Source organism: Rattus norvegicus, chromosome 12 (genome assembly GCF_036323735.1).
Source record: "Rattus norvegicus strain BN/NHsdMcwi chromosome 12, GRCr8, whole genome shotgun sequence".
In the NCBI taxonomy this organism is placed as follows: Eukaryota; Metazoa; Chordata; class Mammalia; order Rodentia; family Muridae; genus Rattus; species Rattus norvegicus.
Genome location: NC_086030.1, coordinates 26543960 through 26561475, shown reverse-complemented (window position 1 = coordinate 26561475; position 17516 = coordinate 26543960). Strand labels below are relative to the sequence as shown.

At 46.9% G+C, this 17516-nt stretch overlaps 1 protein-coding gene across 11 annotated transcripts in view; it reads right to left on the bottom strand.

Moving 5' to 3' along the window:
- Positions 1-17417, bottom strand: part of Styxl1 (serine/threonine/tyrosine interacting-like 1) — a 32307-nt gene extending 14890 nt beyond the window's left edge. For 2 of the 11 annotated variants that reach the window (XM_063271487.1, XM_063271491.1), the window contains exons 1-4: positions 17253-17392; positions 8991-9094; positions 7069-7130; positions 3613-3778 (exon numbers count right to left, since the gene is read on the bottom strand). In XM_063271487.1, coding sequence (XP_063127557.1) covers positions 3613-3778; positions 7069-7130; positions 8991-9093 — 331 coding nt within the window. In that variant the 5' untranslated portion in view covers position 9094; positions 17253-17392. Of the gene's footprint in view, positions 1-3612; positions 3779-4252; positions 6279-7068; positions 7131-8990; positions 9098-17211 lie in introns of those variants that run through there. The other 9 variants (XM_063271484.1, XM_063271492.1, XM_063271486.1 and 6 more) reach the window with 8 other exon arrangements.
- Positions 17418-17516: the final 99 nt, after the last annotated feature.

The following is a 17516-nucleotide window of genomic DNA, read 5'->3' as shown; positions in this document are numbered from 1 at the left end:
GCTGGGCATATTGGTGCATACTTGCAATCCCAACATGCACGAGACTGAGGCAGGAGGATGACAGATTTGGGATCCCTTGTCCTCAGCCTTACCAATGGTGGACTGCAGATGTGCACTACCACACCTGACTGAAAGATAACATTTTAGCACTCCCGGTTTCACAAAGGCATCTGTTTGCTTTGTTTTGTTTTTTGTTGTTGTTTTTTGGAGACAAGAGTCTCACTACATAGCCCTGGCTGGCCTACATACTACTCCCTATGTAGATCAGGCTGTCCTTGAACTCACAGAGATCTGCCTAATACTGTTTCTTGAATGCTGGGATTAAAGGTGATGCCACCAGCCCCTCTCCCCCAAATCATCACTTTAATTGAGGAAAGTTACCTACAGTGGAAATGTTACATTTGGCTGTGTTTGCTTTCTGAGTGTGAAACTCAATAGCACAATGCCACCCCTTATAGAGTAAAAGTGTTTTTAATCATACTTACTTACATGTGTGGGGGGACATGCATCTGCCAGAGCATGTATATGGAAGTCAGAGGACAACTTGTGATGGTTCTTTCCCTCCATGCCGGTCCCAGGGATGAAACTCAGGTTGTCAGGCTTGGCAGCCAGCATCTTTATTGCTGAATCACCTAAGCAGCCCGTTCTTCGGGCTCCAGGGTCCAGTTTGTAGTCCTGAAACTGTGAACAGGCTGAGTAGATGGTGCACACCTGCAATTCCAGCACTGGGCAGGTGGTACACACCTGCAGTTCCAGCACCGGGCAGATGGTACACACCTGCAGTTCCTTCCAGCACTGGGCAGGTAGAGGCAAGGGGCTCAGAAGTACAAGCAACAGTGATGTTGAGGCCAGCCTGGGCTACATGAGACCCTGTCTCAAAAAAGCCAGAGAGATGGCTCAAAAAGTAAAAAGACACTTGCTGCCAAGTCTGATCACCTGAGTTTGATTCCTAGGACTTAAATGGCGGAATCCACATGTATTATGGCATGCGTCATACCATACATACAATGCCATACCATCCATCCATACATACATACATACATACATACATACATACAGCATAATTTTCAAAGAGTTTTAATTGTGTATCTGGGCTTGGGAGTGCACGGCCCCTCACACCGGATGGGTCAGATGTCCTGCAGCTGTAGTTACAGATATTGTGAGGCACCCTACACAAATGCTGGGACTCCAAGTCAGGTCCGATGAAGACCAGAGCTCTTAACTGCTGAGCCATCTCTCCAGTCCAACATAAACAAACATATGGACAAACAAAAAAGGTTAAGGATATAGCTCAGTTGGTAGAGAGCTGGCCTAGCATCCCCAAGGCACTGGGTCATCCCCAGCACTGCATGTGACATGGTGTCATGGCCTATGCCTGTAAAACTGGCACTCAAAAGGAGGAGAAAGAGGACCAGAAGTTCGAGGTCATCCTCAGCTATATAGTGAGTTTGAGGCTAGCTGGGCTACAAGAGGCTCTGATTTAAAACTAGCAAATATAAACTGTAGCACAAAGGAAAAGATATTTCCAAGCCAAAGAAAGACCACTTAGAAGTCTAGACCGCAGGTGTTGTTAAAGGTGGGGCCTCAGCGCCACCTAGTGGCACAGAGTGTCAGTGGCCACCCTCACCTGTCAGCATGGGCCATCACCCCAAAACTATGGGCTGAAAAAGAGAATAAACCAGCTTCAAAACTTTAATTAAGGGGTTGGGGATTTAGCTCAGTGGTAGAGTGCTTGCCTAGCAAGCGCAAGGCCCTGGGTTCGGTCCCCAGCTCCAAAAAAAAAAAAGAACCAAAAAAAAAAAACTTTAAATGTCCTGTAACTGACTACATGTTTTTAGGGAATCTTCTGATTTGTACTACTTTATTCATTTATGTGTGTGTATGCATGTGTATGTGTACATGACATACACATGTGGATATCGGAGGACTACTCTTAGGAGTAAATTCTCTCCTTCCACTGGGTCCTGGGGATCACACTCAGGTTGTTAAACCTGGTGGCAAGTGCGCTTGCCTGCTGAGGCACCCTGCTGCACCCCACACACATGCATAGCAGCGAGGATTGGACCTTAGGCCTTGAGCATGGGTGCATGGGAGGCAAGTGTTCCACCACTGAGCTACACCCTGGACAAATTTTATGTATTTGCTGCCTGAGATAAAGTTTCACTATGTAGCCCTGACTGTCCTGGAACCTGTTCCGTAGAACAGGCTGGCCTCTCACTCACAGACACACACCTGCCTCTGCTCCTGAGTGTTGAGACTAATGGTGTGCTAGCTGTCTGTTTATTTATTTGACTATTTACTTTGAGACAGGGTCTCTGGGACCCCAACCTACCTTGAACTTGCTGTGTGTAGCTGGCAGCAGCTTGGAGTGTCTGCTCCTTCTGCCTCCACATCCAAGTGTGTCCCATCGCACCCCGTTTATGTGCTGGAGTGGACGGGGCTTCCTGCATGCTAGGCGAGCACTCTCCGACTAAGCTACAGTCCGCCCAGTCTTTTGTTTGTTTGTTTTCATTTGAAATGAAATGAAACGGTCTCACTCTGCTGTCCTCAAGACAGGGTAATCCTCCTCGTGCTTCGACTCCCAGTGCGGGGACTGCACTCACCACCCACCACACCTGACCCCAGCTGACACTGGGGTTATAACCTCTAGGGAAACACTGGGTCTCCTGGAGGAGTGGCCCTGAATTCTGAACCCAAAGATGTGATAATAAACAGTTTGTCATTTAGGGCCACTGGGTTTCAGACCATTTGTTGTGTGCAGCCATAGAGGGCTCACTGCTAGGCGTGTGAGCGATTTCACCTTTTCCTCCTGTCTTTCGTGTGTGTGTGTGTGTGTGTGTGTGTGTGTGTGTGTGTGTGAGAGAGAGAGAGAGAGAGAGAGAGAGAGAGAGAGATATGCAGGTGTGTGTATGTCATATGCAGGTGTGTGTGCATGTTTTTGCATGTGTAGATGTGCACATGTTGCAGAGATGGCTTAGTTAGTAAGTTGAGGGCCTGAGCTCCACCCCTAGAGCCTGTGGAAGAGCCAGGTACAGTGGCACACTTTTGCAATGCTAGCACCAGAAAGGTAGGGACAGGTGGCTTCCTGGGACTCACTGGCCAGCCAGCCTAGCCTTCTTGACAGTCTCCAGGCCAGCAGAGACAGTCCTAAAGAGCAAGGCACTTGAGAACTGACGCCTGAGACTGACCCTCTCTCCACAGGCCTGGGCACACAGACACACACACACAGAAGTAAAACAGAGAAATCTTTCTTTCCTCCGTTGCTTTCCTCAGGTAATGTGGTTACAGCCACACAAAAGTGAGGAATACGGTACTGTCCACTATTACTCCTGTAGTTCTAAGTACCTCCCTGGGAAGGCTGGGGTGTGGCTCAGTTGGCAGAGTGCACTCAGGAACCAGAGGGAGGCCTTCCAGAAAGCCGGGGCTACACACTCTTTCTTTCTCGGTTTCTCTGTGCTGTCCTGGAACTCTTGCTCTGTAGACCAGGCTGGCCTCAAACTCAGAGATCCACCTACCTTTGCCTCCTGAGTGCTGGGATTAAAGGTGTCCATCATCACAACCCAGCTTGAGAAACTCTTTCTCAAACAACAACACCAAAAAGACAAAAATTACCAGAGTCGTCCTCCTTGCCCTCTTTTTCTTCCTCCTCTTCCTCCTCTTCCTCCTCATACCGCGGCCGTATGCTCAGCTCCAGGGAACTGGTGTTGCTGTCGTACACGATGCAGTACTTCACACACTCCAGATCTACAGACTCTGGGATGAGGTACTGATGATCTCTCTGAGGAAACCACAAATATATGTTGCCAAGGAGTTCAGCTGGCTATGCTGTCCCTGTACAACACCCAGAAGACAAGACTGAGGCAGGGGTTGGGGGTCCTGATGATCCATGAGCTGGAAACACCATTAACAGATGGGAGAGTCTCTTGACTCCCCAAGGGGTCTCCCCTACCCACCACTAGGAAGGACAAAAGCAGGTGATTACGCTGGAGATGGCCCGGCTGGAGAATGGCAGGTGCATCGCTGGGGGCACAGCCCATCAGAGTTGCTGGGACTGGATGAATGTTGGCAGGAGACCCAAACCCAAAACCATGCATGAAGATGATAAGGAGAAGGCTTGGGTGCTGAGGCACAAGTCCCAAGTGAGCGAGTGTCACCAGAACTGTGAGATCAAATGCAGGCTGTGGGACAGCAGGACTTGGGTCTCTTGTTTAGGCTCTAATTGTATTACTATCTCACTGCTGTGACAGAGTACCTGACAAGAGCAGCTTACGGAAGGAGGATCCATTTTGGTTCACAGTTTAAGGGTAGAGTCAGTTGTGGTAGATGAGGTGTGGCTGCCAGAGCGTGAGGTGGCTGCTCACACTGTTCACAGTGAAGCAGAGAGGTGAATGTGCCGCTCAGCTGGCTTCCTTTTGGGGGGTGGGTAGAGGTGGAGACAAGGTTTCTCTGTGTAGCCTTGAATGTCTCAAAACTCACTCTAGACCAGGCTGGCCTGGAACTCACAGGAACCACCTGCCCCCGCCTCCTGAGTGCTGGGATAAAAAGCATGTGCCACCATCACTCAGTCTGGATTGAACCCAGGGGATGGTGCTGACCACACTCAAGGCGGGTGCCCCCACCTCATTTAACCCACTCTAGAAACCTGCCTCAGATATGCCTGGAGTTTTGTCTCCAAGACAATACCAGATTCTACCATACAGCCACTGTTATTAACCATTACACCAATGTACCTTGTGAGCCTCTAGAACGATCTCTGGCATGTGACCAACCTTAAATGTATGTTTCATATAGATGGATGCATGGGGAGCAGAAGCCATGAGGTAGAATGTATTGGTGAGTGACAGAGTCATGAGTGGCTGGGTCCCAAGAGTAAAAATAAAAGATATTGTGCTTTCAGTGTGAAATGTCTCCCACAGGCACAAGTGTTACCCAGATGATGACAATATTTGGGACAATTATGGAACCTTTAGCAGGTGAAGCCTTGCCAGACAAAGTGGGTCACAAGGTTAAGCCTTGAGGCTTTTCAGTCCAGTCTCATCTCTGATCTACTCTGCTTCCTGACTATGGACAAAATGTGACCTGTTGGCTCACACGCCTGCTGCCATCCATGCCTTCTCCAGTAAAACATGACTATATCCCTCACACTGGGAGCTAAAATACGCTCTCCCTTCCTCTCTTTCTGCTGCAGTTGCTTTTGTTGATGCAACAAATAAACAATAAAGGTGTTAAGGTCACCTGGGGAAGGGGTGAAGTCGCCTGGGGAGAAAGTGAAGTCACCTGGGGAAGGGGTGAGGTCACCTGGGGAGGGGGTGAGGTCACCTGCAGAGAGGGTGAGGTCACCTGGGGAGGGGGTGAGGTCACCTGCAGAGAGAGTGAGGTCACCTGGGGAAGGGGTGAGGTCACTTGCAGAGAGGATGAGGTCACCTGGGGAGGGGGTGAGGTCAACATGGGGAGGGGGTGAGGTCACCTAGAGAGGGGATGTATAGTCTAGACACATATATGCACTAACACATACAAGAACCTAACAGATATTGTAGAACTCAAGGATTCCTGACTAGTTGACACTTGTTCTTAGTGTCCCTTATGAGCCCCCATCACTAAAGGAATCTAAGCACAATGCTACCTGTTGCAACCTGTCTTATCTGATGCAGAAGTCCCATCATAGGACAGGCAGGGGCCATGACAAGTGCCTGTGCATTCTGCTTTATGGACTAGTGTCAAGGCAGGAAGTTAAGGGCACAGAAGTGCAGACTAACAAGGACCTCTGGGACATGAAAGGGAGAACACTCAGGAAGGTGTCTGTTGCAGGGTGCTGGTTCACACATGCCATGTCAGCTTGAGGCGGCTGAGGCAGGAGGATCTTGAGATCCAGGACAGCCTAGACTACATACCAAGACTCTGGTTAAGAACAAATTAGAATAAGGGCCTGTGAAATGGTTCAGCAGGTAAAGGTGCTTGCTGATAAGCCTGAGAACCTGAGTTCAATTCCTGGCACCCCCATATAGAGGTTATCTTCTGATCTCCACAAGTGTGACATGGTCTGGCCATGCCCAGATACATACGCACTTCCACCTCCACACAGAGAGAAGTGAGAGAGAGGGAGGAGGGGGTAATGAAGCGAGCGGGAGAGCTAAGAGCTCAGCAGTTAAGAGCATGTGCTACACTGAAGACAAGTTGACACCCGCTCACACCTTCTTTGGGTGCTCACACCTGCCTGTAACTCTAGCTCCAGGGGATCCAGTGGATCCAGTTTGCTCTTCTGGACTTTGCAGGCACCTACACTCATGTGCACACATGCACACACACATATAATTTAAAAAATAATAACACAATAAAAATGTTTAAGAAACATAAGGTATGGGGCTGGGGATTTAGCTCAGTGGTAGAGCGCTTACCTAGGAAGCGGAAGGCCCTGGGTTCGGTCCCCAGCTCCAAAAAAAAAGAACCAAAAAAAAAAAAAAAAAAAGAAACATAAGGTAGAAAGAGAGAAGATAGAATAATGTAATAATTTTAAGAATCATAAGGTGGGTGATAAAAGAAAACTACCATCATTTGGTTTACATACACACGATCAAATACACACACACACAATCAAGTACATTCATGCACACACACACACACAATCAAATACACACACGTGATCAAATACACACACGCATACACACACACAAAAGGTAAACAAAGGTTGGGACATGTTCTGTTCGGAGGGAAGGCCTGTCTCTAGTCACCAGTGTTTGCCAACAACCCGTGCTGACCGCCAGAGAACAGATGGCAGAGACCAGACAAAGTAGAGGCAGCACTAAGCCGTCCTGGAGAACCCAGAGAGCAGATGTATAGAGGCTATAGGACCTCCTTTCCCAGATCAGACACCAGTGACTAGGACAAGTGGCCCACTTAATAACAGCAGACACAGGGAGTATCCACCAGGGGGAGCTCTAGGGAATGTGCCCTCGCACACTCATGGGACAAGCACTATTCCCACCACCCTGTCCCTCACAGTCAATGCTACCCTCTGGACCCAAGGCAAAACATCCCCTCCCTCTCCTTCCACCCTCCTCAGCCTGATACCTTCTTCACTCTACGGGCAGTGATCACATGGCTCTCATCATACTGCCTTTTGGATCGAACATCTGGGAAAGAAAAGGGTTAACTCAGAACTGGACTTATAAAGGACCCAGAACCCGGTGGGTAGGTGAGCAACTGTCCCTCAAATAGCATCTGTGAAGGAAGGGCTGGAGGCCTGAGGACTGTAAGCAAGGGCTACATAGTAGGACTCTTATCTTCAAATAAATGTCTGTATTTCTCTGTGTGTGTGTGTGTGTGTGTGGCGGGGGTGTACATGCCACACAGTGGAGGTCAGAGGATAACCTGTGAGAGTCAGTTCTCTCTCCACCATGTAGTCTCTAGGGACTAGACTCAGGTCATCAGCCTTGACAGCAAACACCTTTATCCACAAAGCCATCTCTTTAGCCCTTAAACTCTGTCTTAAAACAAAACAAAACAAAATAAAAACAAAAACAAAACAAAACAAAACAAAACAAAAAACCTCCTCATCCCTTCTACTCTTCTTTTTTGGGGGGTGTTTTATTTTGTCTTTTTTTTTTTCGGAGCTGAGGACCGAACCCAGGGCCTTGCGCTTGCTAGGCAAGTGCTCTACAACTGAGCTAAATCCCCAACCCCGGGTGTGTGTGGGTGTGTGTGTGTGTGTGTGTGTGTGTGTGTGTGTGTGTGTTTTAAATAGGGTTGTTTCTCTGTGTAGCCCTGGCTGTCCTACAACATGTTGTATAAGCCAAACTGGCCTTAAACTCAGAGACCCACCTGCCTCTACTTCCCAAGTGCTAGGATTAAAGGTCTAACACCACCACCGCCTAGCTGACTTCTTCATTTCTTTGAGATGGAGTCTCACCATGTAACCAAGGCAGCCTGAAACTCTCGATTGCGCTGCCTTGGCGTTGGGCCCACAGGCCTGAGCCACCATGTGGTGCAGAACTTTCCTTGATCTAATCTTGAACTGTCTTTCGGTGCTATAACACTCAGCTGTTTGCATGTGTGGTATGTATAGAAGCAGAGAGTGTGTGCAGAGGTAATGTACAAGCGTGTGCACATGCCTGTGTGTCTTCCTCAACCACTCTCCACCTTCTTTTCTGAAGTTAGGTCTCACTAAACCCAAAGCTCACCTTTTCAGAGTCTAGTTAGCCAGCCTTCCCGTGTATCCCATCTTCCTGTCCTGAGTTCTAGGATTACAGGCAGGCTGCCTCTTGAGTTTTATATGGGTGCTGGATATCAAGCTCTGTTGTTCACAATTGTACAAGTACCTTACTCACTGAGCCTAACCTCCTCAGTCAGCATTTTGAACTGACCACTCATTTCTCCCTCCTGAAACTTTGCTAACCTTCAAAAGGAAGGTTTGCAGGCCACTCTTCTCAACATACTTGTGGGTTAATAGTGTGCTGATGTTTGTGTGTGTGGTGTTTGTATTGCTGTGTTTGTGTGTGTCAGTATGTTGTTGGTATGTGTGTTTAAGTTGGTATGTTTGTGTGTGTTGGTGTGTGTTGTATGTCTGTATGTTGTTTTTGGTATGTGTGGTGTATTGATGTATGTCATGTGTCTGCATTTTGTTATTGGTATGTGTTTGGGTTGGTGTGTGTTGTGTGTCTACATGTTGGTATTAGTATGTGTGGTGTTTGGTGTATGTGTTATACATATGTATGTTGGTATTGGTATGTGTGCTTGGATTGGTGTGTTTGTGTGTATTGGCATGTGTGCCACGTGTCTCTATGTTGGTGTTGGTATGTGTTTAGGTTGGTGTGTTGGTGTGTGTTAATGTGTGCTGTGTCTGCATGTTGATATTTATATGTGTTTGGGTTAATATGTATTGGTGTATGTCGTGTAGTTTGCATGTTGGTATGTGTGTTTGGGCTGGTGTATGTCCAGCATCTGTATGTTGGTGTGTTTGAGTTGGTGTATTGTTGTTGTTGTTTTCTACTTACCCAGTAAACAGAGGTAGTTGGGCTCAGCTAATCTGGACAGCTTGGAGACCTGATTCAAGATGTTATAGAGTTCTGTTGGCTCACAGAAAAGCAAGTCGGCCATCCTACTGGGAAGAATCAACAATGTGCACGTTTAGCAGACATCTTCCTATTTAGATAAATGACCAGAAAATGAGATACTGAATTAAACACTTCAAAATATTAAAGTCAAGGACTGGGGCTAGAGTTCAATTCACAGTTCTTGCCAAGCATTTGTAAACCGCAACATATGAATATGCAAATTAACACAAATATGTAAATATGTTGCAACATATGAAGCCATACATTACCAAGGAAGCTGTAAACATTACTATTTCAACTGTTCTCTCTACCTGGGGTGTGTGTGTGTGTGTGTGTGTGCGTGCGTGCACAAGCCCTGGGAATGGAGCCTAGGGTCCCTGAATGTTAGGCAATTACCCTTGAGCTGCTTCACCAGCAAGCAATTAATGAGCACCTGTTAAAAACACCTTAGAAGCAACCACAGAAGGCAAGGCAACCTGGTCAAGGTTGCCGCGCAGCAGGGAATGCAGCTATAACCATACAATAATATAACTAGGAAGTGTACTATAAAAATACTGCTAGGGGTGGGCAATATTGTTTAGTGTAAGAAAGCATGCCGCATGCCATGGGAGCCTGATGACTTGAGTTTGATCCCATCGTAGGAGAGAACATACTCCTAAGAGTTGTCCTGTGATAGCCATGTGCAAGCCATTACACACACGCATGCACATACACACAAACACACACTTAAATCTTTTAGATTTCTGGGTGTTTTGCCTGCCTATTCGTATTGGTCCTATGTGCATGCCTGTGTTCATGAGTCCTGAAGAGGCTGTCAGCTCCCCTGGACCTGGAGTTATGGACAGTTGTGAGCCATCCATCATGTGGGTGTCTGGAACCTCTGCGGGAGTAATAAATACTTGTAGCCACTGAGTCACATTTCCAGCACCTAATAATTAATTTTTAAAATTAGGTGCTGGAGAGATGACTTTGTGGTCAAGAGTGTGTAATGCTTTTGCAGAAGATCTTAATTCCCACATCATGCGTTCCCACAACTGCCTGTGAATTTAGTTTGAGGGAACCCAGCACCCTCTATGGCCTCTTATATGTGTATATACCCACACACAGACACACGAGAATACAGTTTAAAATAAGTCTTTCAAATGTTTTTTTAATTTATTTATTTATTATGTTTACAGTGTTCCACTTGCATGTACACCTGCAGACCAGAAGAGGATACTAGATCTCATTACAGATGGTTGTGAGCCACCACGTGGTTGCTGGGAATTGAACTCAGGACTTTTGGAAGAGCAGACAGTGCTCTTAACAGCTGAGTCATCTCTCCAGCCCTCAAATGTTTTAATATTACAGTTTGAGTATGAGATGTCTGCCACATGCCCAGAGTTGAATCCTCCTCCCCAGCTGGGGACTGGTCGGAGGCCATCTACAGCGGCTGCTCAACTGAGATGACAGGGAGCTGGAAGAGGGAGGAGAAAAAGAACTCTATACTCATGACGTGAGGCATAGGAAGGTCAGGAAGGTAGGAAGGTCTGGTGCAGCTGCAGCTGGAGACATGAGGCTACTGAACAGCAATGTAGGCTGTGCTAAGGATCTGACATCATGGCTGATGTGTTCCTGTCACATCAGCTGGCTCTGGTTCCTGTCAGGAGAGCTCCTTTTGGGACACTTAGTCCCTAGCATACTGTTTCCTGAGGGCTGGACAACACAGTAGCTTCCTGTAGGGAAGCTACCTTCTAGAAGGGTCCATCATGGAGACCAGCAGGGAAATGTGGGAGAGAAGTTGAATCCAAGGGAGTAACCTTACTAAAAACAGACTCCACTTGAGTTGTTGATACAATGTTCTGAGACAACCCAATATTTGCTGCAGAAAAGATGGCTCAGCAATTAAGAGAATTTGTTGCTCTTACAGATAACTCATCTTCAGTTTCCAGCACCCACACAGTGGCTCACAACCATCTGTGATTCCAGCTCCAGGGGATCCAATGGCTCCCAACTTCCATTGGCACCAGGCACACATAAGATGCGCGCGCGCGCGCGCGCACACACACACACACACACACACACACAGGTTTAGCCCAAAGAAACTACTTAAAGGGACAATGGACCAGTCATCACTGGTAGAAGATTCAAGAAACCATGGGCTGTAGCTTTGAAAACAGGAAGACTGGGACGTAGCCATGCTTAGCCAGGAGAGCTACCGGCAGTAAATACTCCTAAGAGCACTGCTGTGTGGGGAAATGCATCAACCAAGAACTTTCTTGCCCCATCTCAACTTTTAACCCCAGTCCACCAACAATGGGTGGTCAGAAGGCACAGTTCACCTGAAATGGGGAACAGAAATAAGGAAGAGAGATAAAGAAATGTGAAGCCAGGTCCTCCAGTTCCCAAAATGCAGCTGCTAAAAAAAAAACAGGAAACCTGAGGGACTTGGTGAGGGGAAACCTGGTATCCAGAGACAAACCAAAAGCTACAAGGATTTAAAGAATGGTGAGGCTGAGGTGACTCTGTGGATAAAGGTGCCTGCCCCTAACTCTGATGACTTGAGTTTGAGTCCCAGGATCCTATAATGGAAGGAGAGCGTGTATTCCCCCGAAGTTACGCTCATGAAGGGAAAACCACTAACGGTGTTGCTGGCATGCTCTATTCAGAATGGTGTTGGTCTTCCTGCTCCAATCTATGCCTAAGAGAGTGGTCCTGAACAAAGCCACCCTCTTTATATAATTTACAACTCAGAGATATGGTAATGAAAAAGAATGAGCCTCTTTTACAGGAGCTCTTGTAAGAGAAGTCTTTCTTCTGGCCTTACTAACACAGAACAGCACACAAAGGCACAGGCAGAAATGACTGCTATATCTACACGTTCCAGCATAGTGCAGTGAGGCTTTCCAATGCACTAGCCTCAAGCCCGTGGTCATAGACCTGGTTATTATAGCTCATAATATAGACACATTATTCTGAGTCAGAGACATGAAAGAATCACAAGGGAGAAATAGGAAATGTGGTACAACCAAGGCTGTGCATCCAGCTGAGCTTGCATGAAGGAAGTCCAAAGTGATGGATTGCAATGTCTCTCTTAAGAGTTAGTTGGTTTTGGTTGGGGATTTAGCTCAGTGGTAGAGCGCTTGCCTAGCAAGCACAAGGCCCTGGGTTTGGTCCCCAGCTCCGAAAAAAAAGAAAAAAGAAAAAAAAAAGAGTTAGTTGGTTTTGATCAGGTTCAGTACATAGTATGCAAGCAGAATGAGTAGTTACAAATGCCCACAAAGCACACTTCTAACTAGGTTACACACTGGGTCAAAGTTCGATTTGTAAAGGCAATTTTTAAACATACTTCTCAGAAAAAAATTTCTCATATTCCCAGACTTCTCTGACTTTCAGGCCTGCACCATGACATGCTGATGCCCACATCCATATGCACACAACATAAATAAAAATGTACTTTAAATTTTTTTGGTAAAGATTCAAGTTGATGGGCTGGAGAGATGGTTCAGTAGTTAAGAGTACTGACTGTTTATCCAGAGGACCTAAGTTCAAATCCCAGCACCCACATGGCAGCTCACAAGTGTCTGTAACTCCAAGGTCTGACATTCTCCCCCAGACATACATGCAGACAAAACACCAGTGAATGTAAAATGAAAAAAAAAAAACAAAAAGAAAAACAAAAAGATCCAAGTTGACTTCAGAGATGCACTGTCCTTTGTTTCATTCTGTTTATTTGCTTTAAAAGCAGGGACCTGCCTTGACTTCCTGAGCACAGGGACGGCCTGAGTTATCTTAGGGGCAAAGCACTGAGAGCTATAGCTTGACACAAAATCAGAACAATAACCTTGGTGTTTAGAGAGGCAGACAGAATCAGAATATAGAAGTGTTTTCCAACAATCAAATCATTTCAGATGGGCTGAGTGGAAAAGCCACTAGATAGTAAGTTACTCCTTCCCAGACACAAAGTATAGCAGGGTTACAGTGGGGAGGGAGCCCAGGGAGGTGCAGAGTAGAAAATTGATGACTACAGTCTCTCATGCCCACAGTGTCTCCCTTGTGCAGGCAGAGAATGATCCTGAACTTCTGGTGCTCCTGAAGTCATCTCGGACCTGAGTGCTGGGACTACAAGCATGCAAGCACTAACTACCATGCCCTGTTCGCGGGGCTGTGCTGGCTGTTTTAGGTCAGCTTGAAACACTCAAGTGTCATTTTGGAAGAGGGAATCTCAATTGAGGAAATGCCCCCACCAGACTGGTCTGTGCTAAGTCTGTAGAGCATTTTCTTGATTGGCTGATTGATATGAGAGGTCCAAGCTCACTGTGAGCAGTCCCACCCCTGGGTTGGTGGTCCTGGATGCTATAAGAACACAGGCTGAGCAAGTCATGAGGTGCAAGCCAGTAAGCACTGCTCTTCCATTGCCACCACATCAACAACTCCCTCCAGAATCCCACCCTGACTTCCCTGAAGATGGACTACACACTGTAAGATGGGATAAACTCTTCCCTCCCCAAGACGCTTTTGGTTTAGTGTTTTATCACAGCAAAGGAAACCCTAGGACAGTGGTTCTAGGGATGAAATCCAGGGCTTTATGCGCACTGGGCAAGCATTCTATCACTGAACACATTCCTTTTTTTTTTTTTTTTTTTTTGGTTCTTTTTTTTTCGGAGCTGGGGACCGAACCCAGGGCCTTGCGCTTCCTAGGTAAGCGCTCTACCACTGAGCTAAATCCCCAGTCCCACTGAACACATTCCTAAACACAACTCTCCTCTCTGTAGGGAATGGCTTCAACTCTGGTGTCTGTCTGTCTTACTGACATTTCTTCTTGCAGCATGTCCCCCTCTTGGAAATAACTCAACAGTAAACTCAATTCAGCCTCAAATGTAGCTCTTTTCCCAGTCTTCCTTCCACATAACCCAACTTCCCTTTTGACCTACGTATACTTTCCCCAGCCTGATTCAACACATTCATTCGTTTGTCAAGACAGGCTCTCACTATGCATCTCTGGTTGGCCTGGAACTCAAAGAGATCTACCTGCCTCTGGCCTCCTAGTGCTGGGATCAAAGGTATATACCACCATGCCTGACTCATTAAGAAACGACTTAACTTTGTTTTTGTTTAAGTGTATGTGTGCATGGCTATGAGCAATGTCAAAGCAGGAGCTGATGGAGGTCAGGAAAGGGAGCTGGATCCCCCAGAGTTAGAGCTATTAGGCAGTTGTGAGTTATCTCAAGCAGGTGCTGAGAACTGCTCAGGTCCTCTGTAAGAGTAGTACAAACTCTTAACTTCTGAGCCATCTTTCTAGCAACACATCCCTTTTTATTATCGTTAGTTTTGAGACAGGGTTTCATGTAACCCAGGCTGACCTTAAAAGTCTCTATAGAGTCAAGGATGATCTTAAATTTCTGGTCCTCCTTTCTTCATGTACCTTTTAAGTGCTGGGAATAAAGGCTGGCACCACCATGCACATGCAACTTTATGAGGTGCTGTGGAGCCTGTACTTGTCCCACCTCTATCCTTCTCTGGCTCCCCCCTTCCTTCACATTCCAGCCATCTCATTGTGTAGTCTCCCCCCAAAATCCCAGCCACTCATCCCTTGTATCCTCAGGCCCTGAGATCCTTTGTGTTGAAATCAAGTCCTGTTTCCCCCTGACATGCTTGTGATGATCCCAAAAGCTTTGCTAGACACACCCCAAGAATCAGACCCAAGGTTCCTGGCTAGTTTTCAGGGGCTCTGAACACCTGATGTTTCCAACCTCCTCTAAACTCATTCAACTCTATCAGAATTCAGTAGGGCCCACTCTCAGAATGGTCTCAAGTTGAACAAACAGAATGAGATGAGCTCAGTGTGTACAGTGCTTGCCCACCTTTCACAAGGGCCTGGATTGCATCACCAACACTGCATAAATTGGGTATATTGATGCAAGCCTGCAATAGCATCACTCTGGAATTAGAGGCAGGAAGATCAGGAGTTCAAGACCATCCTTGGCTACACAGAAAGTCTGAGGGCAACCTGGGGTACATTATACCCTGCCTTAAAAAAATAATAGGTGGTGGTGGCAGCGGCATGCTTTTAATCCCAGCATTTGGGAGGTAGAGTTTGTCAGTCCGATTTACAATTTCAGGAGAGCCAGAGGACTACACAGAGAAACGTTGTCTCAGAAGAGCAAAATTAATTAACTAATGATTAATACATACATACCTCCTGATCCCTAGATGACGTCAGAAAGTTAAACAATTACCAGAACATATAGTCCAGAGATAAGATCCAATATATCTTATCCAAATATCCCCACCCAACAGAAATAAAGTGTCTCCCTGAATACAAGTCTACATTTCCGTGCCTCTTCCATTCACTTGCCTACACACTTCCCACTTCTGAAGAATCAACAGCATGGTTTTTTTTTTCCTTCCACTGCATGGGTCCTGGAGATCGAACTCAGGTATCAAGTTTGGTGGCAAGCTTCTTTACCCACTGAACCATATTATCAGCTCACTAATTATAGGCAAGTTTCCAGACAAGAGACACTTCCCTCCTCCAGGGGTCCCATTGAGACCCACCCATTCATCTGGCAGGTCTCAGTTTAGATGGCTCATCTTCTGGAAGGTTCTTTTGTCTTTTTTTTTTTTTTTTTTTTTTTTTTCTGGAGCTGGGGACGGAACCCAGGGCCTTGCACTTGCTAGGCAAGCGCTCTACCACTGAGCTAAATCCCCAACCCCTTCTGGAAGGTTCTTTAACATGATCTCCATTCCAAACCCATTTTTCCCAGGTTCACACAGCACTGTATCACTTCTCCAAATGATAGTCAGATGCCCACTAGATTCCACTCCCCAAGGAAAAAAGGCAGGAAAGAACCAGGGGAGGCATATCCAATTCCAGACTGGGCTGGTAGTGCACTTTATCAATCCAGCAAAGAGGTAGAGACCACGGAAGACAGAGTCAGTCAACCACTGTGAACTCTCATGTGTTGCTATGTTTTTTATCTCTCGTGTTGTTACCACCAGCCTTGCTTTCTCTGTCACTGTCCCCAGCCAGAATGAGTCATTGAACTTACTACCATCCTGCTTCAGCCTCCAAGTACCTCAGATTATAGGACTTCTTAAGCAGAGCTGGGACACTGAACTTACATTTTTTTTTTTTTTTGGTTCTTTTTTTCTGGAGCTGGGGACCGAACCCAGGGCCTTGCGCTTCCTAGGCAAGCGCTCTACCACTGAGCTAAATCCCCAACCCCTGAACTTACATTTTATTGCTGGAGAATTTCACATTCATGTAAAGTGTTTTGGTCAAACCCAACCCATGCCCCCTCTTCCAGTTCCTTTTCTAACCCCAAATCTTCCACTTTTTTGTGTGTGTGGTTGTTATTTTGTTTTGTTTTGTTTTTTAACAGTTTTATGTTGGCCTCAAACTCACATGAATCCTCCTGAATATTTTCTATGTGTGTAGCATGCATTCGAATGTATGTAGGTGTATATGTGTGCATGTGTATATGTGTATGAATCCTTAGTTTTGCACTTTTATCATTTTAAATTCCGTTTATTTCTGTGTGTCTCCGTAGGTTTGTACACATGAGTGCCTGCGGAGGCCAGAGGCAATGGCTATCCTTGAAGCTAGAGTTACAGGGGGTTATGAGCCACATGTTAGAGTCCTAGGATCTAAACTCTGAAAGAGTGGCAAGGGCTCTTAACCACCGAGTCATCCCTCCAGCCCTGATTGTGAACTTTGGAATTTTTTTTTTTCAAATCCATGCGTTATGCGCTCACACATACCCCCGACTAGTAAGAAGGAAAAGGAGGGAAAAAGAGAAGAAAAAGCAAGAGGAAGAGCTGCAGAAACGTGCTCCCTGCACTGCTGGAAAGTTTGAGGGGTAGAGATAAGCCGAAAGCCCGAGTCACGATCTCCAAACGTTTCTTCGCACCACAGGACCGTGGTCCTGCACATCGCCTGTTGCCAAGTAACGCGAGTACTCGCTACTACGAGCAGGGGTGTGTGCAACGCCTGGAAACTCAACAAGCTTGGCTCCGTGTAACTGTGGAAAGGTCGGCTCTGACGGATACAGAGGTGGGGAGTTGCTGCCCACCCTGCCCCGGGACTCGTCTTTCCTTTGCTCCCCAGGACCCCAGCCAGTATCCCCGCGGGCAGGAAAACTGGGCCTGGCTGAGGTCAGGAGCTCCGGGGCCGCCTGACCTGCTGCGCGACTTCGGCAGGACGTCTGTCTGGAGTCCCACCTGGGTTAACGGTTCCTGTAAGGTACTTCTAACCTAGAGCCTGTCCTCTGGCGAGCGCTTCACAAGTCCTCCTAGCACCAGGTTGCTAGGGGCGGCCTCAAGACTCCGCCAAATGCCTGTGACCGTCCTAGCAGCAGACCCCGGAAGTGGGCAAAGCGTAACGGCGGGGAAGGAACGATCTGACAAAGCGAAGTCGAGACTCTCTCGCGAGATCTCGGAAGTGGGCGGAGCCCAGACCCGCATTCCTTTGGACCATAGGGAGGC